The sequence below is a fragment of the Bombus flavifrons genome, chromosome 5, assembly GCF_040668555.2.
Source record: "Bombus flavifrons isolate JBK064 chromosome 5, iyBomFlav1_principal, whole genome shotgun sequence".
Classification (NCBI taxonomy): domain Eukaryota; kingdom Metazoa; phylum Arthropoda; class Insecta; order Hymenoptera; family Apidae; genus Bombus; species Bombus flavifrons.
The window spans coordinates 1687648-1713137 of record NC_138446.1 but is presented as its reverse complement, the minus strand read 5'-3'; the positions used below and the strand labels follow the sequence as shown (position 1 = coordinate 1713137).

General features: G+C 36.2%; 1 protein-coding gene across 3 annotated transcripts in view; it reads right to left on the bottom strand.

The window, feature by feature from the left end:
* centrocortin (cerebellar degeneration-related protein 2-like) overlaps window positions 1-25490 on the bottom strand; it is a 51705-nt gene that overhangs the window by 2416 nt on the left and 23799 nt on the right. For 2 of the 3 annotated variants that reach the window (XM_069113632.1, XM_069113633.1), the window contains exons 2-6: window positions 3535-3647; window positions 3302-3450; window positions 2821-3004; window positions 2096-2391; window positions 1618-1771 (exon numbers count right to left, since the gene is read on the bottom strand). In XM_069113632.1, the coding sequence (XP_068969733.1) occupies window positions 1618-1771; window positions 2096-2391; window positions 2821-3004; window positions 3302-3450; window positions 3535-3647 (896 nt within the window). Of the gene's footprint in view, window positions 1-1617; window positions 1772-2095; window positions 2392-2820; window positions 3005-3301; window positions 3451-3534; window positions 3648-5916; window positions 6243-25490 lie in introns of those variants that run through there. The other variant, XM_069113631.1, reaches the window with a different exon arrangement.

Genomic DNA, 25490 nt, shown 5'->3' with positions numbered 1-25490 from the left:
ACAAATAACAAGTCGACTAGATATGCTAACAAATTGGTTCATGCTCAAAGTTGAACTAACAACTTCAGAAAGTAAATGCGGCGAAGCAAACTTAACTGTAAAAAAAAAATAAATAAATAAATAATAAGCAACATCACCAAATCCGACCTATTCGAATTTCACACGATAACTAATTGCACATGGAAATAACTTATTCGCTAATTCGTTAATTTAACACAGTCTTTTTATTCTTTGGAAATTAAACTCTTTCTCCTCTTTTCTTTTTAAAGATATGTGTAATATCTACCTATTCCGGGGATGCTAACTAGTTTCCTCATCTATTAATATTTTACACGTGCGAAAACATTTTTTCATTGATACGTGGCATTTTCCTATCATCGAAATATACGAGTAATCATGCTAGAGCCATGCTTTAATACTATCCTTGCTAACTTACGATATTAAATTCGTTATAGTTAGATTCGTAGTAATGTAAGTGCTCAGTTATAATTGTCATCATCATGCTATTTACCAACACCATCTTCAATCAGCCTTATTGAGGAAGTCTAATAACTTTGTTATCTAACTTCAAACTTAAAAATTTTTCTGTACTTATCAATTTCGTCTCGAAATTTGTTAAATGATGGTACAAAATTAGGAACAGCCTAATCACAAGCCACAATCTGCAACCTAGAAACTACAGAAAACTACAAAAAAACTAGAAAATAAAAGTTGCTTAATTACAGTAGTCACCGGTATAAAGATAAATATTATACTCTGACTTTAATCTTAGTTGAATGAAAGACTTAATAATGAAAAATTTCATGAAAGTTTTGAATTAAATATCGGAATTTAATCAAAGCTAATGGCATTTTCGATTAGTACGATATGTTTGTAATTAAAGAATTGATGAAGATTTAAGCTAAATTTAACTTTGATACGTAACTTTTGTCAAGTAGATGGCAAATAATTGTCTTTCGATAACATGTCATCTAACATGTAAAATACTCATTGCATCGAGTCTGTTTAACTTTCAATTAATTATTGTTGTCTCTACGCGCCTTCTATAGTTTAAAGCAGCTTATTACTACTTTTTGATGGCAACACTTTTCTTAAAATGAAAATTGGTATTCGGAACGGTTTCAATAACAATGGCATAACACACTCGTTTTTTATGTACCATATCGTGTGGAAGAAAACAAAAATTAACGACGGTGTTTTCCATATACACGCGAAAGTTGTCCACAACAGCATACGAAATTCTTTATTCTCTTTATTTGCCTTGGATTTCTTAATCTTTGTTGGAAGTGTTTCCTAAAGCAAATAAAATTAAATTACTTTTGAATCTACTCGCGTAACTAAGAAGCTTTTACTAGATATATAGTGAAAAACAGAAGTATTGGCATGGACCAAAATTTCCTATAAAATACGGTATAAATTATAAGACATACTATCCATCTAAAATCATATCGTCGGGATATTATTTTGCGGGACGTACAAAATGTACGAAATAAATATTGCTTAGAAAGGAGTAAAACAACGTAATTCAAGCAAAGTCAGAGAGCAAAAAACAGAAAACATTTCATGCACACACATTGTCTGACACAGCAAACATTGCACAAATGAACATGAAGGTACCTGAGTAACAGATACGGTGTCACGTTGAGTGTCATTTATGAGTGATTCAGCCATGCTAATGTCATCGTATTCTTCCTGGTTCAACATTATAGAAAGTTCGTCGTGTGTTTTAGATTCCATTCCGCGTAAACATCGTCCACATAGTTGGCCTCGTCTGTAAAAAGATGACAATTTTTCATTACGGAAATCGTACCAATGATTTTTCCCTGAATCCGTAAAAAATCAATAGGTAAAGTAATCGGCTAAACGAAAAATAATTTATGATCGCGTATGTCATAGTTGTGTACGTTAAATGGTTAAGAAAATAAGAAACGTGTTAAAATATTCAAATGCTTTTGAATATAAGATGTCTCACATAGGGGAAAAAATAATGTGAAAGATTTATTAATACCGGAAATATTTTACAAAGAATCTTTTACGTTCTATCACTTGGAAACTTTAGAAAATTTCAATCGAAAAAGTTTTCTATAACACCCACCTAACTTCTTCGAGCGTGTTTATTTCTTCTTGAAGATTTTTTACGTCTTGTGCTTTACCCCGCAAAACGTTCAACTGTTCTTCTAATGTAGTATTTTCCTGCAATACAGTAGTTAATTGTTGTTCGAGCTCAGCGACTTTCTTTTGCTCCCTTGTTCTTTGACTTCGCGCTTCCTGCACCTGCCTCAGCAATTCGGTAACTTCTTCGTCGTTTGTTGAAACTGTTGTATGAAATTGTCGAACGTTCGAGTCAATGATAGCTTCTTGGAAAGGTCTTTGGCCACGTGAGGCAGCGCTCTGAAAAATATTTTCACGTTTCAATTTGATAAATACCTACTGCGCTCATTCATGTCGATTCTAGTACCTACAATAATATCTATAATAACAGTTCTATAGCATATTAATAATACGTACTATCCTTGGTAATTTATCGCAAACTATGAGTAACTGTACCTAGAGTATTGAAATTTATCTATCGCATAGTTTTCAAAGAGGCTTATAATTTTTCTGTAAATAACAACAAAAATTTTGCCAATACAATTTTTTGCTAACTGAATGCTGAAACGTTTAGTCAAACAGGATAGAAATTTCATCGGTAAATTGAACGACGTTTCAACGATGAAATTGAAATTTTACCGTTTACAGCTTAGTATCAAATACAAAATAACAGATAATTATAGAACTTATCTGAGATCGTGCAAAATGAATTCTATGAATATTAATAACCTGTTGTATGCTGCCACCCTGCATGGCCGGTGCTTTCCATACAAAGGTCTGTGTTTGTGCGGTGTTCGTCGATTGACTCGCAGTCTGTTGCCGAAGTATACTTTCATGTTGCTCGTTTATCTCGTCGATTTTCTTTTGGAATTCCTCGCACCGAGCTTCCAAGTTCTCGATTGTTAAACACTGGCTGTTAACAAATTACCAGAAGCGTTTATTAATTACATAACAATCAACCAAGTTACACGTCGCATACGTATTTCTTGCTTCTGATATTGATAATTTAAATCTATCAATAATTGTACACATATCGTTTTAATTAATTAATTATAATTAACTGTTTTATTAAAAACATGCCATTCTAATAATATTTGATAATTCGATAGTTCTAACGTTAGTCGATTAATTAGTTGAATATTTTTAAACGGAAACTTTTTTCTAAAGGTAAGTAAATGAAAGGAAATTGAGTAACAGTAAATTTTCATACCTTTTGATTAGCTTTTTGTCACTTGTGTTCTCAATCACGAGACGGTGATTTGCACGTTCCAAATCCTGGATGCTGACTTCGAGTTGCTCATAAATTTTCAATCGTGAGTCGTTTACCTCCCTCAACGCAGCTGTTTGTTTTTTCATATACTAGAGAAGCATATTTCAATGTAAATAAATGGCCCTCGCGATTAGCATAAATTCTCGACAACGTTGTAACTATTGAAAAGTTACCTCTATTTCTTGTGCTTGTTCCTCAACGGTGGACTGGTGTGTTTTGATAATGTTTTCTAATTCCTTGTTCCGTTCTAAAAGTGTTTTGCCGAGTTCTGCAGCCAATTGCAAGTCTGAAATAAATTCCCAATTAGAGATTTCTCGGAAATTTCACGTAAAACTTTTATATTATGTATAGATAACAGATTTTTATACATTTGTAGGATATTTAAGGATTAAAAAAATTCACTTTTCCAATTATATTTTACGGATAATCATATTTGAACGGTACGAGAAATTTAATAATAAAAAAAAAAAAATGCAGACTTTTCATATCTGCGATTATACGAATTTATACGTACATTAACGCGCGTTCAAATAAAACGAATCGTTATACAGCGAATATCTGGAAAATTTCTCCCATATCCATTAAACATGATTTTACACACATTCCATGTAATATTCCCAACGATCATTAAAAAGACAAACGTTTCTTCTCCTAATCTACCGGTATACTCCACTATATCGATTCGTTTGGAAATTTATAAAAGAATAAATGGAATAAGCAATTAATTTCCTTGTCCTTGAAAGGTTTCCCGCCAATAGCGATCGGTGATCACACATCACAATTATTACGTGTATAATATCTTATGGTATAATATAGTACGATAAAAAACGACAAGTGTTGCTGATATAAATAACAGTTACGCCTGAGACATTGAATTTCTTGATTTCACCTGTGGCAAAGCTTCTGTGCCTGATGATAATAATAATAAAAGTATCATGCGCGTGCAAACGTCGCGTCGGTTCGTCGTTAATTTACGTGTATGTAATTAATTACAACAGGGTCGATCATAATAGCGATCCAATCTATAATTAAGCTCCGACCGAGCTCCTCTCGCTTGTTAACGATGACAAAACGATCGCGTGACAAAAGATCGAGCCTGGAGTTTCGAATGATTCGAAACGATTGTAAATCGAAAGGATAACGCCGTGGATGTTCCGTACAGTTGAACTTGATGGCGAGTGTTCTGCTTCGTTGCATTTCCTCGATCTAAAACTGACGACCTCCAGCGAGCCTAAAGGCAAGGAACAAACGGCGTTCTAGCTAGGGCTAAGGACCTTCGTGGTGAAGAAACGAGCCAACTACCGTTTTTTCCTTCCCATCCTCAGCTGTCATTAATGTCCCTCGATTCACTTGAACAACGTACAACGACAAATGCCATTCTCTTCCCCCTTTTCCCAATTCGCACACGCTTTACACACGTAATGGGAAATCTCACGACGATAATTGTAGCTGTAATGTGACGCTGCTTATTTTTTATTGCACCTTGTAATTTTGCGTTATTGTTGCGCTTCCATCTTTGCGCAGATTATAAATTATTCATGTTCGTAAACTATGTAATTCGTGTTTGAAAGAAAGATGCAAATGTGTTGTGAGTTTTTATAACATGAATATTTCATTCGAATTGGTCTTGTTTAAAGATTGTTTAAGCCCATACGAAGACGATAGAAAAAATAATCTACGTGTTCGCTCAAGGACGTGTAAATCATTTATTTCATCCATCCAGTGGACATAAATTACGATACGGACTTCCGCAGAATGCAGTAAAACTGGTGATTTCAATGCATTTTATTTATTCGAACGAAATTTTAATTAATGCCCGAGTAATTGAACTTTGTTCGCTGAATTCTCTTATCTAAATTGTGAATTCCTATTATGCGTATAAAAAATAATAGGCGGGAAAATTCGCGAACTCTTATTGTACGAACTCCAGTTATGTGAACTGCTTGTCCTGGCGGACAGGTTCAGACAAATGGAATTCTTCTGAAGTTTATACCGCACTTTGGCATGCGCTAGGTAAATAAAATAAGTGATTGATACCTGTTATCAAGTTTTTAAGACAACACCGAGATACGTTACTCTGCTATTATTTGATTTTGAAAACATTTTACGGAATTTGGATAATACCACTGGATTATGTACCTGATAAAAATTCACGCCTCTAAGTTTTCTTTTTCAAAGATGAATTAAAATATAGTTTACGAACATAGATAATTTATAGTACAAGGTAAATGGCAATCACTTTGAGAGAAGAGATATATCGTATACACATCGTTAGCACTGTCATTAACGTGATATCTTATTCATAAATGACGAAACGGTTTAATTGACTGTATAGCGGATATTTTAGAATTCAAGTTTAACGAGCATGCTGTCACGTTTGACTAGAAAATGTTCTGACATTAGATAGAAAAACATAGTTTTCCGTTATTCCCGCACTTCCGCAAATTCGTTTCCCTAAACTCATTCAGAATCAATTCGCCGTGCAAACGCTCCAACACAAGGCCACTGTTCCAAGAACTTTGACATCACGAAAATGATTTTCCATTTTGGTATACCTTGCGGATTTTCAAGATACGACAGCTCGACGGAGTAATCCCAACAATCGAAGGAATTTAGCGGCGCCTGCGGATCGCAGACTACGTTATGTCTGCTCATCTTTCCAAGCTCCAGAATCCTGAAAGATGACCCGAACTTCCACTTTTTCTCCTAACACTTGTAACTCGCTAAACGTTCCTCAACGTCACTTTCAACGTATCTTACGAACTGTTCTTCAACACGCACTAAACGAAGAAGATTTTCACTTGGTCCATCCAGATGATACGATTCGCGAACGAACGTTCCACGCGGAGGAGTCGGGTTATCGACCACAACCGGTTCCAACGAAGGTAGCCGGTCTTCTGTGAATTGCTAGGTAGCCGAGGAACGTGTGCAGCCTAAACGTCGAGTGCCCATCCACTGCTAACTTGCCTCCCTCTCTTCACCTTTATTCCCCTATCCCCTCTCTACCCAGTCCTCTCGCGAACTCTTTCCTTCCCTTCTCCCTCTCTCTTGTTCTTTTTCACCTGGTGCAATTCCCTTCTGGCGATGGCGAGCATCTTTCCTCAGGTACTGCCTCCCTCGGGTACTCTCACTCCGCGTGGCCACCTCTTTTTCCTTTCCCTTCTTCCCATTCCGTAAACGCGTATCTGTTTCTCTACCGGGTATACACCTCTTGATACACGTGCAAACTGTCCCACTTATGCTACCTTTATTTCAAACGATCAACGTCCATCACGGGATTGTTATTTGGGCACATAGATATTTCGTTTATAACTGGCGTGTTTGTCGGCCAGGTTTCCATCTCGACTCTGATCATCGCGGAAACACGCAACGTAAGTACGCAATTGAAATTTTCGGCAATTCGGGTAATTTCGAGAACGCGCGAATAAATAAAATTGAATATCGAAATTATGTAAACATATCTTTTACGTTACGAGGTAGCGCGGTAATTAGTGGCGTTTTCGTGTCAAGAAAACGAATTCTCCGCACTAGGAATTCCAGTTGTGTTGAAATTTTTGTTTTTCGGTGAACTTTGAATCTTTTCCGAGGTATTCTTACGTGACCAATTCGTATAAATATTTGATTAAGAAAACAAGCGAAGTATCAAATGTCAGATAATCAACGGCATTCTCGTTTTAATCAGAGTGTACAGCACGATTCAAAGATCGCAAACGAATCGGTAGAAGAGCAGCTCCTTAGCCGTACGAAGCTCACGGATAAATAAATATACTTTTTGCAGGCGGAAAAGCGTAAAATTAACCATCGAACACGTGGCGCGTTACACAATGAATCGCGGGAAGACTGTCGAGTCGCATCTCCTTTGATCGCAACACGCGAAATCTCTTGCCCGGCAGTCGTGGAAACCACTTGCTCGTGGTATTTCGATTTAAATAACCCCTGGTGACCTCGAGCCCGCCGTAGAATCGATTCTCCTGCCGAATACTTTCTCCTGGGAATGCCTCGCGAAACATTATTAATCTCTTCATCGGCCGAAATAAAAGAAAGGAGGCTATTGTTGGCGTGGACCCGAGAGCCTCGCAGAAGGCGTAGCAACCGCACAGGTGCACCTATACGTGTACAGAGCGGCGACCTTTCCAGAGCACAGAGGAATACTGCGTGGCGCGTGAAACCGCTTTGAAAATATTACCGATATTAAGTAGAGTATGTACGTCAGCTGACTGGATCATTATCGCTCTACCACACCCTGTACTCGAACATGCCGCGTGTAGAGTCGAGTTTTATAAAGCAACAACAAAGCACGTGGCATGGCTTGCTGTAAAACGTAATTTCACACTTGGGTTTAGCGGGCGGCAGGCACGAGTGTGGGAAATAGTCGGCGGATACAGGTCAAACCGTATATCAACGATCTCCAACGATTTCCATACTTCTTCTATCCTTGTTATTTTATCGCGTGCTTTTCAAATTTAAGCGCGCCGCGTTCCTCGTTACGCTCCGCTTTATTCCCTTTTGTTTCGATAATACGGAAAAACTGTTGGAATATTTAAGTCTTCTATTCCTATAAGCACCCACAGCTACCACTTTTGATTTATCCTGTAACAAAAGCGTATTTACAGCTTGCCTGCAGGTGCTTATGGGAATCGAAGGGTTAAACGAAAGTACGTATTCCAGTCGTATTTCACGAAACTAATCGCGCGTTGCTGCGAAACTATTCTGTTTTCACTTATTGTTCAAATAGAGCGACGCGTAAAAAATTTGCCATTGGCTTAAACGAATCATCCGCTCCTGCGACCCGTTGAAATACGTGGGTTTGTTTCCCATCATTGTGCCGAACAGGGCATAAAGCACACACGCGACATTCTAAGACTATTTCTCTCGAAGATGCTCGCACCGTAAATTCCACAGGTCTCCGTTGTTCTGGATATCGTTGTTTATTTTCGCGTACGTTCGCAGGTGCGTGCAGTTTGAGCAAAACTCGAGAGAAACAGTCTCTTTCACTCTGCAATTCTTTTTACAGCAACACGACCTTCGCGGACGAAATTTTTCGCGAAGAATGTCTGATAAAAACAGATATCGTGAAATTCATTCGACGTATAAATCTGTAAAACAGATACGATTCCTTGTGAGATATAACTGTCGAGTTAAAAATTTAAGTATTTAATTTTCAACGTGAGTAGTCATTTTTCTAAGACAGTAATTTTTAACCCTTTTCTCTAATAATCGAAGCAAGATCAAATAGACACATGATCGCATTTAATTTCTCATATAACCATCGTAGTATTCACGTAATTATCGTAATTATGCGACGTTATACGTTTAAAACACGATATATACGGACTCGTATAATTTTTGTGAAATTTAAATAATAATTATTATACGGTACCTTCATTCATCATTACCTGCAAACTTGTCCCTTACAAAAAGTTGGTTCAACAGGTTTAACGACTTATTAAATGTAGTATCTGCTTCCACTTTCTACATTCTATATACATATATTACCATCATTATCTTCCTGTATTCGGTTCTTCTAACACGAGCATCTAAGATACCTTCACCTTTGCTTAGAAGGCAAGAAAAAGCAATAACAGAAAATTATTTTATTCGAAGGGGCAAATATCCTGGTGAACGAAGATTTCTATTTGCATTTTATTCTAATTTCTCTTCTGGCATCATTAACAAAAAATAAGACGTTTCGAATTTCAATTACTCGTCTCTGTACGAGCTGTGAAATTATTAGATACGTCGAAGAACGAGCAGTCCGAACTGGTCTTCCGTGGTTAACGGAATAAATTATTTCGATTACTTTGATATCAGCTTCGGCGTGAAATCAAAGAAGGAAAAAGGAAAAGAAGGTAATCTAACGCTTCATTCATAAACGAGGCGCGAGAGCGTTGTACCTATTCTCCGAGAAATCTCTTCTTCTCACGAGCCAGAAATTATAAAAACAATGCGTAATAATGCACGATCTTATCTAATGTAACCCGTCAAAAATCTAAATAATTCGTGACAAGCGGTATATGTAAGCAACATACATGCACGTATACGATATGTGTGAAGAAAGCTCGGTCGAAAGCAAATAATGAAAGTCAGCAGAAAGCAGAAGAGCCTGTTTCGTCGTTTCGATGGACACGCGACAATCCTTCGAGTCGTAAGCATAATGGCGAAAATGATACCTATCTTAATTGCAGTCAATTAATATCCGGAAGCCGAGCGAACGCCGATAGAGATACGTATAATAAGTTGCAGGCTTTATTAGCGCACTGTATCTAACGAGATAATCCGCGGGATATCTCATTTGGTTTCTGACACGCTGTTTCGTTGAAAATCAACCGATCACTGCTTTGATTGGTATAATATAAAGTTGTCGTTGACGTTGGAATTGATACCGTATCGATATTCGTCGATACATTCTCGCAAAATTGAACTGTTACTGTCGATAACATTTTAAAAGCCACAGGCCACGGGTTCTTCGACTGTTTTTATTATACAGGTTTAATCATTACGAGTTAATAGTTAACGCAGTATTGTTGATTAATAAAGGAGTTGAGTTTTACAAATTACTGGACGTTTTGAGAATCATTTCCGACTGAAAAATTGTTACTCGGTCCGAATACTCGAATATCGAGCTGTTTGAAACTTTATGGAATATCTATTCCATCGCTATCTGCACTCGATTGGAAATCATTAATCCGAAAGGGGACAAGTCAAGAGAAACATGAACACGCGGTAACTCGCTTTCAAACTATGTGCAAATTTATGCGCATTAATTCGAATCGATAAAACGCGGCTTTACAACACTACGCTTCTGGTACTTTCATAAAACCGCGCATTAGCGTTTCGCGCCTAAGCTTGCTGCAATAACATTAACATCCTCGTACCTTATTGACATAGTAAAAGACTGGTTAAGGTGTTGTTGCAGTACTGAAAATGATTTGAAAAGAAAAGCATACCGATAATAAATTCTTTTATATATATGCTGTTCGTGCTTAAGAAACTCTTTTAGTGAGAGAAAAACACGATTCGCTGCAAATTGACGCAAAGAACGCAGCAGGATTGAACTGCGGAATTAATGAATCGAACCGCTATGACAGATGTTCTATATGATTTTGTTTGTCGTGGCGACTGATGGAATTGGAAAGGAATGTCGCGTTACACGTTTGAAGATTACGCAAGAGCGTGAGAAATGACTAAATAATACCAACTGTCGTAACTTAATGATATATATAAAAACAATAAAAGATTAAGAAAAATCTGTAACGATACAAATGATTGTTATACTTTCATTTGTTTAATCGTATTCGTGAAAATAAGAAAGCACATAAATATATCTGCGATCTAGCAACGAGACAAAGCATTCAAGAATATAATTATTATCAAATCAGCATTTCAACAATCGAATTCGATAGGAGATCTTGACTCACCACAAACGTGAGCAACTATTTATTAAAGTCTATCAGCGTATCGTTTTAATTACGAATTATGAAAAAAAATCCTATTAGAGGTATTTAACTGTATCTAATTATATAGGTATAATAGGAATTCGTATCTTCGAGTGATCGATCTACTGACAATGTAACCATGTAGGGATGTAGCAAATGCAAAAACATTCTATTTTCTAATGGTTTACGACGATGTAATTACACCTTCGAAAGCGTGTTTCTTATGTATACGTGCAGGTACGTACACACACGGACACACAAATGTGGATGATAATTTAGGAAGAAGCTTGTTCATGCACCTAGCGAACGGCGTTACGTGAAAATTACTGTCCTGACGATAAATACTGAATGGCTAGTTTCACATCCTTAGGGCTTCGGTGTCTCAAGAAACTTCCGTACTAGAAACGGATATTTTATTTGTCAAGTTTCATGCGAATTTAATTAAAGACAATGGATAATTTCGAAGAAAATTACATTCTACGCGGTGGAATAATGCTGGACCCATCTATCGAAAATGAATCTGTGGAAATTACGTTGGACGTTAGACATCAGAGAAAAAAATTTGAGTGAAAAAAATTAATTGAACACTTGGAACGATAAACAATGTAAGTACCGTCAGAAGTGAAGATTTCTAATAGATATGTGTTTATAATATTTATTACCAAATGCTGTGGATTTTCAGTGATCAGCACATTTACAAAATTTAGTTAAATCTACTTCTTTACACGCTGTACTTTTTTTTTTTTACTTTCACAAGTAACATTCAATGTTAATATCCAAAGACGAGCATCGAGTCTATATTAGGCACTCTGCGTTTTTCATCGACATTTAAGGAGATCAGCGAGGAATATTGTATTCCAAAACGCTAGAACAATACGATACGGGAAAATACTTGCATTGTTTTAGAAAGGAAAATATAAATAATTATGCCAAACAGTTTTTGCTTTAGTGGTTACGCTAATTGAATGAGTTGAGTTCTTTAAGTGAGGAGAACGGATGCACATGTCTATTGCGGTAAAAGTGTTTTCAGCACGAATTCACATGTTTCTTCAAACACTTTTAATTTTTCTGGATACACACAGTTTCGTTATTCTTTCTGTTCGCCTACTTGTTAATTTTGACAAGTTGCGTTTTCCGTAGAAATAGTTTATTACCGAAAGTTGGCATTGCCAAAAGAAAAATACCGCAAGTACCGTTTTGTTCATACAGAGGTTCAAGGATGAAGAATTTCGATAGTTTACATACAATTTACGTATGTTGTATGAACTGGCGAGTAGAATACGAAACGAATTTATCGTGTTATTCGGCATTCGTGCACGTAGCTTACATACGTGCGAATCTTTTTAGTATACATGTCATGTGGGTCATGTTTATTTCAATAGGATAGATTTTTTCTTGGTGAAAAATTTATGTTACATAGTATTTTTGTAATACAGAGAATAGATCAACGAACAGCTCCAGTGTTCTATATTAATACAAAATTATAACAATGTTCTGGAATGTTAGTTTTTAATGTTTTCATACCGAGTTTAGTTTTCTTAGTGACTTTGCACGAACTTTTTAGCAAAATTTTCAGTCTTCGCTTCGAACAACTAAATATGCTGAACAGACGAGTTTCCTGTAATGTAAAGAAACATTGCATAAATAATGACTTGGGAAATCAAAGGTAAGCGATAAAACAGAAGTGCAAGGTCTGGGAAGTGACTTTCTGAATAATAATCTGAATAACTGTCGAGCTCGTACGCGAACGAAAAGTCAGACAAAAATGTCAAAGCGAAAAAGAAGGTTGTTTTTCAGATTTTATTAATACATCACAGTAGATTATCTCTTACAACATTTATTATATTTTCTAGCAAAATAAATATTCCACGATTGACTTAAAAACAAATTCTTATAAACGCAAATTATTATCAGAATTCTATTTTGTGCTATTAAATTGCTAAAATATGACGTTGTGCGTTCGGTCTTTGTACCAATGACGAATATCCATGAACATCTTTACAGGCTACTAAAACTAGACAGCCCGAAACTCACTCACGCGTTATGAACCTTTAAAATATCCTTTAAGATATCCTCAGTGAGTTGTTATTTACAGAGAAAGCAAATACAAGAATGGAAGGTACAAGAATTAGAATCCAGAGAGTCCCTTTCAACAGCTCGAAGTTTTAGTGCCAGCCAATAGTCCTAATTTTATCAAAACGTGCTAAACCGTAATGGAGGGTAAGAGAATCTCGGCAATAGTTAGCCTACATCTAAGAAAGATCAACGAGAGGTAACAATAAAGAATTAGTCATGCTATGGCCGACGCTTCCTTCAGTTGCATTAGGTATGTCTAACAGATGCTGGGCTAGAAGAGAGGATCCCAACTTACCGTTATCTACAGCAATATAATCTTCTGTGAGTACGGAATGCAAATACTTTCTAGAATTTTCGATTCGGTGCTTGTACTATTATCTATTCTTTCTTACCTAGCTTTCTTACCTAGCTTTCTTACCTAGCTTTCTTACCTAGCTTTTTCAGCTAGCTTTCTTCTATTTTATTATATATCAATCTATATAGAAAATTTTATAGTGTCTCAAATTCTGAATGAAAAAGACTTCCTATTTTCTTATTCAGTACCATTATTTATTATCACAAATAATTTCCTAACTTTTATAATTATATATGTATTAAGAACTCTGTACACCTGTCGCGGATTCTTCGTTACAAATCAAATTGACAAACTAAATGGAATGACGCTCAGATAGATGTAAACTGAAAGTCTCACAGTGAGATTAATACAGTTTATGACGAAATTTACTTAAAATGCTTGTATCGAATATAGAAAATTAATTTTTATTTGATTAACCCAATATTGGATTGCTGCATAATTTCTGTCTACTGAGTTACCATTAAGAGAAAAGTGGTGAAAGACATTAGACTATCGTTAACGTCTTAGGAGCTGCCTGTTTTTCCCTGTGTCGTTCGACTCCAGACGAATCAAGTCTCACGATCCAAGTATTAATTACAAAATGAAAAGTACTTCGGCGTTATGGTCCACCTTTTGTCTCGATACATCACGATTCAGCTCCAGGCTACTCTCTGGAAAGTATACATTGTTCGTGGTTCTTCGTAATCGTTCCTTATTGTTTCGTTCAAGTACGTTCGCACCTAAATCCTCTGGCGATGTGATCGTTCATTCGTGAAGAACAAATTATTTCGGTTGGAAGATTGGTCGTCTATTTGAAAGGAAAGTAATCGTAATGACTGAAATGGAAACTGAAAGCGACTCTTCTTGAACGTTGTACCCTCAGCTACCACTCATTTTTGAGAATTTTGAAATAATACTTGAATAATATCAAGGATGAAATAAAATCTTTTAAATTTCATTCATTAAACATTTTTTGTCTAATATATTTTCTTGTGTAGGTTCTAACGCTTTAAAACTATAGTTTGGCCCAATTACATGGGACATTCTGTGTAATGCGAGTTATACGTTTGATGTAGGTCGTGCCTGTTCGATTCGAGATAGAAAATTGCAAATGCAACGAAGCGTCAAAGCACAAATGTAAGTTTTTCTTAACTTTCATTCGTTTTAATTACTATAGTATAAAACTCTAATTATCTTTCTTATAGACGTTTTCGAAGCTAGATAACGCAAATTAAACAGAAATTAAGGTATGATTGAATTTAACTGAAGAAGCAATACATTTTGAACTTACGCAATACTCATAAGGAAGTACAATACGGAAGAAAGAGTTTGACCGATTGTAACCAACACAGTGAATAATGCAACATTTGTTTCCTTACTATAAAAAGTAATCGATTTTGTTACAACATATGATAGTATCAAAATAACGTGAACGTGGAATTTGAGCAGCTGTGTAGTTTTAAGATAATCCGAAAAGTAGTCGTAATAGAAGTCAAAGCATATTTCACTCTTTTAGCATATTTTTAACATAATACCTAGTTTTATTATTTTTAACATAAAGCTTAGTTTTTAAAGCTAAAGGGCCATTATTTAATACAAGTTAATCAACGTTGACAATTTAAATTGGCTAAGTAATACCACAGAAATAAAAATAATTTTTCAAATATAAGTGCTTATATAACGTATGTAACAATAGAAAATATCTAGCGTTCCCGTAGAAATTTAGGAAGATAATAAAATTCATTTCCTGATTTCGTTACGTAAAGAACGATAATACTTAACGAACGTCAATATATCACTTCTCTGTCGTTGATATATTATTCAATATGAATAACTTTGTATTGCATTGTACTATACCTTACCCTTCCGTCTATCTACTTGCTCTCTATTTCTTATGGATTTTTAATTACCACTTGACGCAACGAATAATGCATTATACCGTGTAGGCGATCGATATAATGGTAATTTCCTTAAAAGTTTGGTATCCATATAAATTAATCCGTGATTCATAATCTCGAACGTACTTAGGATAATTGCGGATTTATATTCGGAATGAAATTGAAATGGTCAGTTTGAATAATCCTTCTTCAAAAGGAAACAGTTTCAATCTCGTCGCAAATCGACATAAACAAGCAAGTGGCTATCTGCTATAACGATTGTACCGAGTGAAAGTATAAACGACGATGTACGGGAAGGGTTGACGTGATAATTAGATACGCGTTTAAACGTGCCGTTTTGTCTGTTACACTTGTAAACGGTAGTTAAAAACATATCGATAACGTATACGTTATGTTTGATGCACGATCAATTTGCTCAACGCCTACACATTTTAGGGTAAACATTATTATCAGAGTCGATAATAACTGGGCCTTTCTACGTTCGTTCGGCCTGGTTTTAATCTGCGTTATTGCCTTTTGTCTTCTCTCGCGCAGACAGGTCAAGACATTCACATTTGCTTTGCCTACTTTACTAGAGACTACGCTTCCTAATAAATTCTTACGATGAAAACCATCGCTCGTAGCGATGAAAAAAATGCAAGTTAATTTACTTACTTAGTATAGGGGAATAGCAGAGTCAAGTGCGATCAACTGTATGTATTTATCTGACAGTAAAGATTTCAATAACACTTTCATGACAGAAACGATAACTCAGACGTGTGACGTGATTTTTTTTCCAATAAATATCTGGTTAGTGAAATGCGAACATTATTCTCTATATCTTGCTTTTGATTCTTGCACGTTGTGAGAAACATTTTACTGTTCTTTAAAAGAGAAATATATGGTGTAAATATATACAGTAACTTTGAAAATGTAATAAAGTGATAAAGCACGGAGAAATTCACTTTGAAATTGTACCGATAATGCTACTGATGTCTAAGAACTTATCTGTGCTACATCCAACCTTATCGATCAAAGGAAAAAATTAAGATCAACGAAACTAGCATATTTGAAAATAAACAGAGACCACCGTTATCAAAAATAATTAAACTACTTTCTACGTGAGAAGCGTCAACCTCCTTTGTTTTATCGAACTATCACTCAACTATTGTTGCGTAAGTTCTTTCAATATGACAGAAAAATCAAGTGTAACCATTTACATTTCAAAAGTTCTTCCGCTTTCGCCGCTATCCATCACCGATTGCGATAGGATCGTCTTAAATACGACATGTAATAGGACTTAAGAATTTGATTCTTTTTCCCTTTATTTTTATTTACCTATTTTTTCATTTTGTTAAATATACAAGTAGTCGGTTAGCAACGCTACCCACACAGAAAGCTGCATGACTCACGGCTCTTGTTCAGAAGTCAAGAGAGTGCCGCGTTCACTTCCGTCACAGCAATTTATTGCATCACTAGCGTTATTTGATAGAAGATTGTTCCGAAGTATCTGGACGATACACCCACTCGACTTTTGGAAACGACGGAATACTTAATCTTTGGCAGTGTTCGCCCAGACTTTGTTACGGTGTCACATTATAATCATTGATCTACTTTCTTTGGTTAAAATATCCCATCCAAATTCCTTCATATTTTCCGAAACAGGTTGAGATATTTGGAATTCCCTGTGTTTTTGACCTTTTAAGTAACGTTATGTCGTGCACAGTCCGTTACGAAATAACGACTGAATATCTTCAATCGGACAAAGACTTTGCGAAAACTGAAAACTTCTGTTTTCTCCGATTTTAGAAAAAATTCTTGTATAAAATAAATGTTGTTATTAGAAAAATGTGCTAATTTTAAAACGAATACCGCAGTATAGAGACAATATCATCGAAGAAAACGGAAGTTACAAGAGAGCCGGAGAACTCTCGGTGATCATTGCAAACAGAGGAAACTCAATCGGCGAGAGTTTATTTATCGGTTGCTTTTTAACCGCAACACTTTCCAGCCCTTCTCTGCTACTTGGATTTCAGACAAGAAGAATGAATAGTCGACCACGAAAATTCTTCGGCTGCGATCGACGTATAACGTTGAATTTCTACGTAGACACAACATGTTCGGAATAGAGAAACCAAAATGAACAAAGGTATTCACGAAACAATCCATAAACAAAGGTATTGGGAATATAAGAGATGAAGAAATAAATCCATTAGAGAGCAACAGTAATTTACTTCCTGTCGAGTGTCGAGAGAGAAATTTATGTTAATCGATCTCAAGCGATTGCCATTGATCCTTTCAACGATGACCTGAGTCGGGTGTAATTTTCGAAAGTCATAGCAGTCGCAACGACTATCACTTACCCGGTCTTTTCATTGTCGATTTGTTTCGTTAATAATACCGGTTTCGGATAGCTTATTTTCATAGGAAACTACGCGATTAAAAGCACGTCAAAGAAAACGATTCACCTTATTAGAACATTCACCATTTCTAGACGCGAATGATTGCTGGTAGAAAAGATGTGGGTCAAATATCTTTTTCGTAAACTACCATCTCTAAAAATTTCACCGCGATCAACCACTGACGCTCGAGACTGATAAGTAAAAAATATAAAAAATTAAAAATTTGTAACATTTGTAAAAACATGGAAATGTGCGAGAACGAATTTCGAATTGTGTTGAATGACACTGAATAACCTCGGAGAATACACGTGTCGTGGGTGAATGGACGCGTCTTTCAATTAGAGCGGATTACACGCCTAGTTGCCTTGAAGTATCAAAGGCACTTTTGCAGAGAAAAATAACTGTATGCTGATCTCTCAATTACAGAAATCGGATTAGATAGTATGTAGTAAAGTACCTGTTACGATTAATATTCGATGTTATTAAAAGCAGAAGAGAAGCACGACCTTAACTTTCCCGCATTCTAGTCAAGAAAGGTCCCGACAAGCTGAAGCAGATCATTCCAACTTTCCTCGTATTCTAATTAGGGAAAAGTTGCCTTGTACTAAAGAGAACGCGATAAACGCGAGAAACGGCTAGTCGGAACAGTCGTACTTTTTGCTTCGTCTTTTTGCCAGTTGATCGCTCGCTTTTTATCCTGTCGTCTCTTTGGGAATCAACGCTCTTCCGGAAGTTCTCCTCTCTACGAGTATTACGATATACGTACAATAAAAAGAGAATCTAACTGGTATAATTAGCGAGGACTCTGCCATCCTGTGAGAACTATGGGTTTCATTCTAAACGAGAATTATGAATAAATCAGTTACCACGGTTGGAATGGTTACAAGCGTAGGAATTGTTACATCCTTCACACGCATATTTACACTATATGACATGGCGTATACTCTGTTCCAGTTTTTAAAGCAACTAGGCTGGGGAAGGATACGGTAGAAGTTTTGAATGGCTCTACGCGTTAAGGTGAGAATTGTTATTACCGGACTGCGAATATTTATGCACTTATTGAAAAACTTATTGAAAATTCGGAAATCTAACAAAATACACATGGTATGTACATATGCGAACTGTGATGTGTATTTTCAACAATAGTGTCACTTGTATCTCTCGATATAGATTGAAAAACTACTTAATGTACGACACACGCGCAAACATTTCACATAACTGATAGTTGTAACTTTTTACTTCACTTAAGGTGAAAGGTCTTTTACATGTTATGTAAAATCGTTGCGAAACGTGTAATCCGATATCGACGCTACATTTTGACATAGTCCACTTTTTCTTCATTAATTTTTAAACGTTGATGACATTTAGACAAAAGCTGTAGAGATTTATGTCAATACTATACGAAATGTCAATGAATGCCTGTAATTCAAATGAATGAAAAACTGTAATTATTCAATTCGTGAAAATTATTCAAATATTATGTTTATTAGTATATATTCGAATCGTAATTATTAAAAATATTTCAAAGCATATTCTAACAGGTTTTTTTAATTATCCAAAGGAAACAGTTCATGGCGCTATATTGTTGCATGAATTTCCAGTTCAATTTCCAAACGTAACACGCAGATTCCAACGCGTTATTACGATGCATCGTGTTAAAGAAAAATTTCACATTATATCGCACGCGATGAAACGATTAGCTCCGAACATCAGGAAAGGAGAAAGGCTTTCGTTTGGCCGATTTCGACACATATTCGTTCGCGAAAGATTTATTGCGAGTTCTTGTTATTCCGCCGACCGTGGGAATCTATCAAACTTCTCAAAGATAACACTCGATGTGATTGTTTTTTGAAAAGATTTTTACCGATCCTTAATAATAATCGTCGTTCATTTACAAGTAAATTACGTAATACGTTCCACCGTGTTATGTCGAATAAGTACGTTAACAAATTTACTATTAAACGAAGAATGTAAATAAGTATACAGAATGCATGTAACATTAATTTGTTCTATATAAAAGATAACTTCAAAAACTTCGATAATTAACTCCACGCAGAAAACAGAATTATTGAAATACATTTGTTATACGTTATACGACGAATAAAGATATTTGTAGGAGAGTCGTTCAATTCTGGCATTCAAGAAAGAATCGGTTCTACTCGAAGAATGTTGTGGCGCTCGTTTGCTCGATAGTATCCGAAAGTTTTCGAAGATGCTAATCGAGTATGTCCATTGTTTATTCTGCATTAACGACCTATTGTGTAAATCTTATCGCTTCGAGAGCAAGTAAATTTACGCTTATTACGGTGGACAGTGTCGGAAGGAAACTCGAAGGATATTTCCTGGCAGTTGATCGTAGGTGCGATGGCGCGTAAAACCGAGTCAGTATGCCAAACGCATTTTCTACATGCCGGCGTACGGTTCAACTTCTAACACAGTTACTTTCACAAAACCATGAACATTTTAATTAATAAATACAACTAGAGGAAACAACAACATCGTCCACCTTACATTACGTAAAACGATATTTATGCATTATGCATTATGCGTTTATAGCGGTTGTTAAAAGTTTCCAGCCAAAGTTTGGTTTTATATTAAGCTGAACCTTGGTAGCGCTATAGATGCGAGTAAATTTCCAATGTAATATTACAATTCGGTAATACGAATAATATTATTTTACAGCCAGTAGTCGGATATTTGTTAACAGGTTGAATGTCCGAAAGGACGGTGAATTCAAAAGCGGACACGCGCATACGAATCCGAGGCAGTGTGTCAAGCGCATTTTTGCAGACTGTTAACTCGTGAACGACAATCAATTCGTCGATCCTACATATCGGAAACGAGACTAGGAAACTGGTAAAGGCAACGAGACGATTGCGTATGAAAAAAATCCAGATACGAGCGGAACGATCGTTCCGAATAGATTGATTTCGTTTCACTTGAAACCACGAACTAAACGGAGTCGCGAATAATTGACCATCGATTCTGGGGAAAATCAGGGTCTGCGATGAACGTGAAGCAAATCGAAATTATGCATCGGCAAGGTCGATCATCTGACCCATGGACCGTTACTTTCCAAATCGAAACTTGTAGTTCCAATTGATAGACATGCATCGCGTTACAGATCGAAACTGAATGCACGAGAAACATATTCTAAATAGTTTCAGCGAGTTATGGAAATAGTATGGACTTACTTATTTTGTAGATTTGTTGACAAGGTATCGATTGATCGAACAGGAACGTATAATTACTTCAATCGGAAAAAAGTTTGAAGAAAGCTTTAAGTTCATGCCCGATTAAATGAACTCTCATCGCTTGAATCTATTCGCTCAAACGTACAGTGCTCCTACAAATTCGTACTACCGACTCGATATTCTAAAGAGTTCTAATCCTCGAAAGTATTTTGTAGTATCTATGGCAAACGCTTTTAAGGCAATAGGGTACTCGACAAATTTTTTTCTTCGCCGGTTAACTAGTTTCCACTTGCGTGTCGCGATAATTACCAACAATGAATGTGCTAAACGAGCGTTAAACAGTGCATTTAGGTCATGTGTAACGATGATAGTTGAGAAACGCTTCACGTAACTTCGTTTTCGTTTGCAGTGTCACGTAGAATCGATTCCTAAATACCTACTTGTAACATTTCGACTTGGATGTCTGTATGTTACAATCGTCTTGTATGGTAGTAATACTTGTAATATATTATATTGTCCCCGTGGACATTATGTTTCCAACGAAAACACGACTAATTTTTATTAACCTGTGCGTTGTCGTGACCAGAGATACTATAGAAATGCTAGTTGAACACACGCATCGCACGGATTACCTATATTTTCTTTACCGAATCGAGTCCCACGTTTCTAATCTCATTAAACTCTCATCCAATTACGTAGGCATCATAGTTCCGTATAAATTTGTCTCTCTCTTTAAATTCAAGAGTAATTGCTTTTTGTGTACATTTTCCATTTTCAATTAAGCAGTAATAGTTGAATATTCCGCTAACAACGTCCATTGATTTTCTTTCTCTTTTTTATTCGATGATGAAACACGAGAATATCAAATCAGTCGTCGATATACGTCGAGAGTATGGAATAAATTCGAAATAGTGAAACGAAAGATGTCAAGCGCTATGTTTAATTTGAATTTGCATTATTGTAAGATTATACAAAGATACTGAAGGTATGAGACGTTCTAAATCAATCAAAACGCAATTGCAAACATGTGGATTTCAGAGGGCGATTCGGAACGAAATGTAAAAAGCTAGAATTTCCTTGACCATATCAATTGTCTCGTAATACAGTTTTATTCTCACGATAATGATCATCGTTAAAGCATCTACGGGAAACTGAAATCGAGGACGCTCGATTCGTTCGACCGAGTTGTGCTCCCGCTTCGTGGTACCCATTGTGAAGACATGAAATATCTATCTACATAGAACTCTATGTCTTCGTCCGTCTTACATAATAATATATAGAAATAAATATATTTTATTTGTTAATATCCAATCATTTGAATCGTTAATAATCAAATAGGAAACTCTGGGTTAAACAGGCGATACGAATAATAAACGCAATAAAATTGTACGAACTATTCGAAACTCACGAGGTTCTCGAATTGCGTTCCCAAGAGAAATGGTAATAGACGCGTGAAGGTGTTCTAAAGAAGGGCGCAGCAGGCGTGAGAGACTCAAAGCATACACTGGCTTGTCAAAGTACGAATGAGAGTTACACATTGCCGCGGATGTTACACTAGTACTACTTTCCTGTTAAAAGATACGTGCTTACATACTTAACCGATACACACGCAGGAAGTAGAGATGTGTGCGAAACGAATATACACCGGAAGGTAAATGTAAGCAATGCAGTTACGTTTATCTATAATCACCTACTCTAGGTACTTTACCGTATTTCCACTGAAGGACAAAGTCTGTATGTATTTAGATTCGTCGGAGAGAAATAACACAACTATCTGTATCAAGACAAAAATGTTTCATTTGCTTTTAAAATACAACAAAGTCGAAACTGTCGGAAGATCTGCCAGACTGTTAGCAATTTATGTATTCGTCGTTGTTCTACAAACATATTTACAAAGGTTCAATGCCCGTGTGTTTTATTATTTAATGCTGAATATTCAAACACTGGCTAGTTTAAAACTCTTGCAGGCAAGGAAGTTAAATTTGGCGTACGATTCCATGGTACGATATAAAGAAGCTTACGGGAGGAATTTGCATTCCTATAGTAGCACGTAGAATGAAAGAATGGAATAAGCACGCTAAAAGATACTTTCGAGCGACAGGTAGTGAATGGGGTGTGTATTTTCAAACGCGTGCTTTGCGTTTATATCTTGTAAAAAGAAGGAAGTAAGGATGTGCATCGACGGGTAATTTACAACTTGTGCCACTCTTCCGGGAATTTTACGACAAATATTTAACGATTCACATCGCCACGTACGCAGGCGTGCGCAAGGATATACGCAAATATATGGACAACGAGTAGTATAGTTTAACTAGTACGGTCCGAGCGATCACTTGCAACAGCGTGTTCTCATTAAAGACTGAAACACAATATCAGGGAATAGAATAATTTTTCGATGTTATATTAGGCCTTGTCTCGATATTATATTATTAGCGTATCAAAATTCGATAGAAAAATTGCTTAATAAATTAGACGACACGCCTGGTTTATGTCGACCATCTCCAAACACCGTATTTCAAGAAAATTACATTTCTATTGTTTTCTATATATTATTTTCGTTTATTATATTTCAATATAGCCAATAAAAAAGATCGATGTTTTTAAACTCATGAAACTATTTGCCTCGGCTTAAGCGCCATCATGTACGAACATTGACTACATAAGGGCATTGCTTTTCGCGTGGTTTACAAACTATGTGTCTAACTATGATGTCATAATACTAGTACTGGTAAATAGTTGATGTGACAGGTTCACGCGAGTGACTGATAAAAATCGAAACGCCATGCGCTCACGTTGTACGCTATATCCCAGTCGCTCCACCCTAAACGCATACCAGGCTCATTATACGTCGACACGCGTATGAAGTGGGTTTCAAACACGGAAGTCTTTGTCCTGTGTAGCTACGTACGACAAAAAATGTTCTATGTAAGTTACGTAATATATATTTTCATGCGTAAAGAAACTAAGAAGAAGCGAACGTTAATCGTGATCGTGATTAGGTATGTCAAGCATTAACCCTTTAACAGTGTAGTGAGAGAAAGGCAAGCAATCATAGTGTAGAATACGTCAGGATGTTACGGTAGCATTTAAATTTGTACAACTCTAATTACATTTGAGTAACCGAGACGGTGGACGTTCACCATGGACGCCTTCCTTGAACAATTTTTCTTCTTCTGGTAATATCATCTACCGTGCACTGGATACATACTACGCTTGCATTGCATCCGGCAGAGTATTCCTCGACATCCTAAGGTCGTTTCATATTAACGCTGTTGCAGCCGTGCATTTTTCAAGTGTGGGAAACTAACGGAAACTTTATCGTCGAATACGTGTAACCGAAGAAAAGACAATATAAATTCGACGAATAAAATCGCAAAAGCTCTGTCTTTAACCCAGAGCTAGTCACTTGTCGCTTCACTAATATCGTTAGAGCTCTTACATAATTTAGCTGCTATCGTTAGTGGAATTTTACAAGTCAGAAGCTACGAGTTATCAACGTTAATAAATTCTCCTGCGTAAGAACAAGTTTGATAATGAGGCGAACGACGGTGACCGAGAAAATTTTGTAGATTTTAAATCAGCCGATTGGCCTATTTCGCATAAAATTGTAAAATTATGAACTGGTAGAAAAGTCCTGGAAGTAAAATTCAGCGATTTGTGAAAAATGAAGCTAGCCACTTCTAAGTGGCTCGTATGAAAATTGGTAATAATTGTGTTAACTTCGAGCAAAGTTACTCTGTACTAATATTTGAACGAGAAACTCGTGTCTGGTATTATAATAAGCGTCCTCTCGGTAAAAGCGCGATTTTGCTAAACACTGTACTTGGTCCCTATTCTGATCGGTACCGTATTACATACAGTTCGAATGCGTACATAGCTGCGGAAATACAGATGCTTATACGTATACATAGAAAAGAGTATGTAGGTACATATAGGTAGACGGGACGGTCGTTCCGTTCCAGGTCACAAAGTCTCGGCTCTATCTCTACTTGGATAGGCATCTATGAAGGCACTACTTCGCGGCCGCACTCTGTTATCGTAAATGCACCATGCGCGTTGCACTTTGTACCGTTACCGAGCATATGATCGCTCGTTGTTGAGCTTTGCAAGACAGCTTCAGGGACGAGTGATGCCCGATCGAATTCGTCCCGGTTAGCATAGGTTTAACGGTACGCGGGACACTACGATTTTACGAATCATCGGGAAATTTTGCCAAGAAAAAATTTATCTTTTTCTATCGATTTGACCTCTCATAAACGAAATTACGATGTAAGATGTTAAATTATTAGGATGTTAAAATGATGTGAGCCGTTAATCGGGTCATTTCTAAATCGGCAACTTCTATAGTTGTGAAACAGAAAATTAATAAAAACGAATAAATTTCAGTTAGGCAGACTTTCATTTTATTTTGGCAAAGACAAAGTTATGTAACATCGATAATTAATTGATAGAAGGAGCGGTTATTAATTTTCGTTCTAGGCTATTGTTTCGTAAATTACTCATGAGCTTGTTAAGAACCAGGATCGTGCGAAGTAACCTTTGAACGTTTCTTTTACATGATAAAGCCTTTAAGAACATGTATATATTTATTCGCTATATTTCTTATAACTTAATGTGAAGTGCGAACTTGTATAATTTACTGAAAATAGTAATTAATTATAGCTGTATGTAATATTTTCATTACGATAACTACGAATTAGTTAGAATTCTCAATTTCGCTACATTATTTAGTTTGAAAGTTCTTTACTTTCGAATCGATAGAATCGAATGTAAATACACACACTTTTCAATGAATTCTCAATGAATTTTC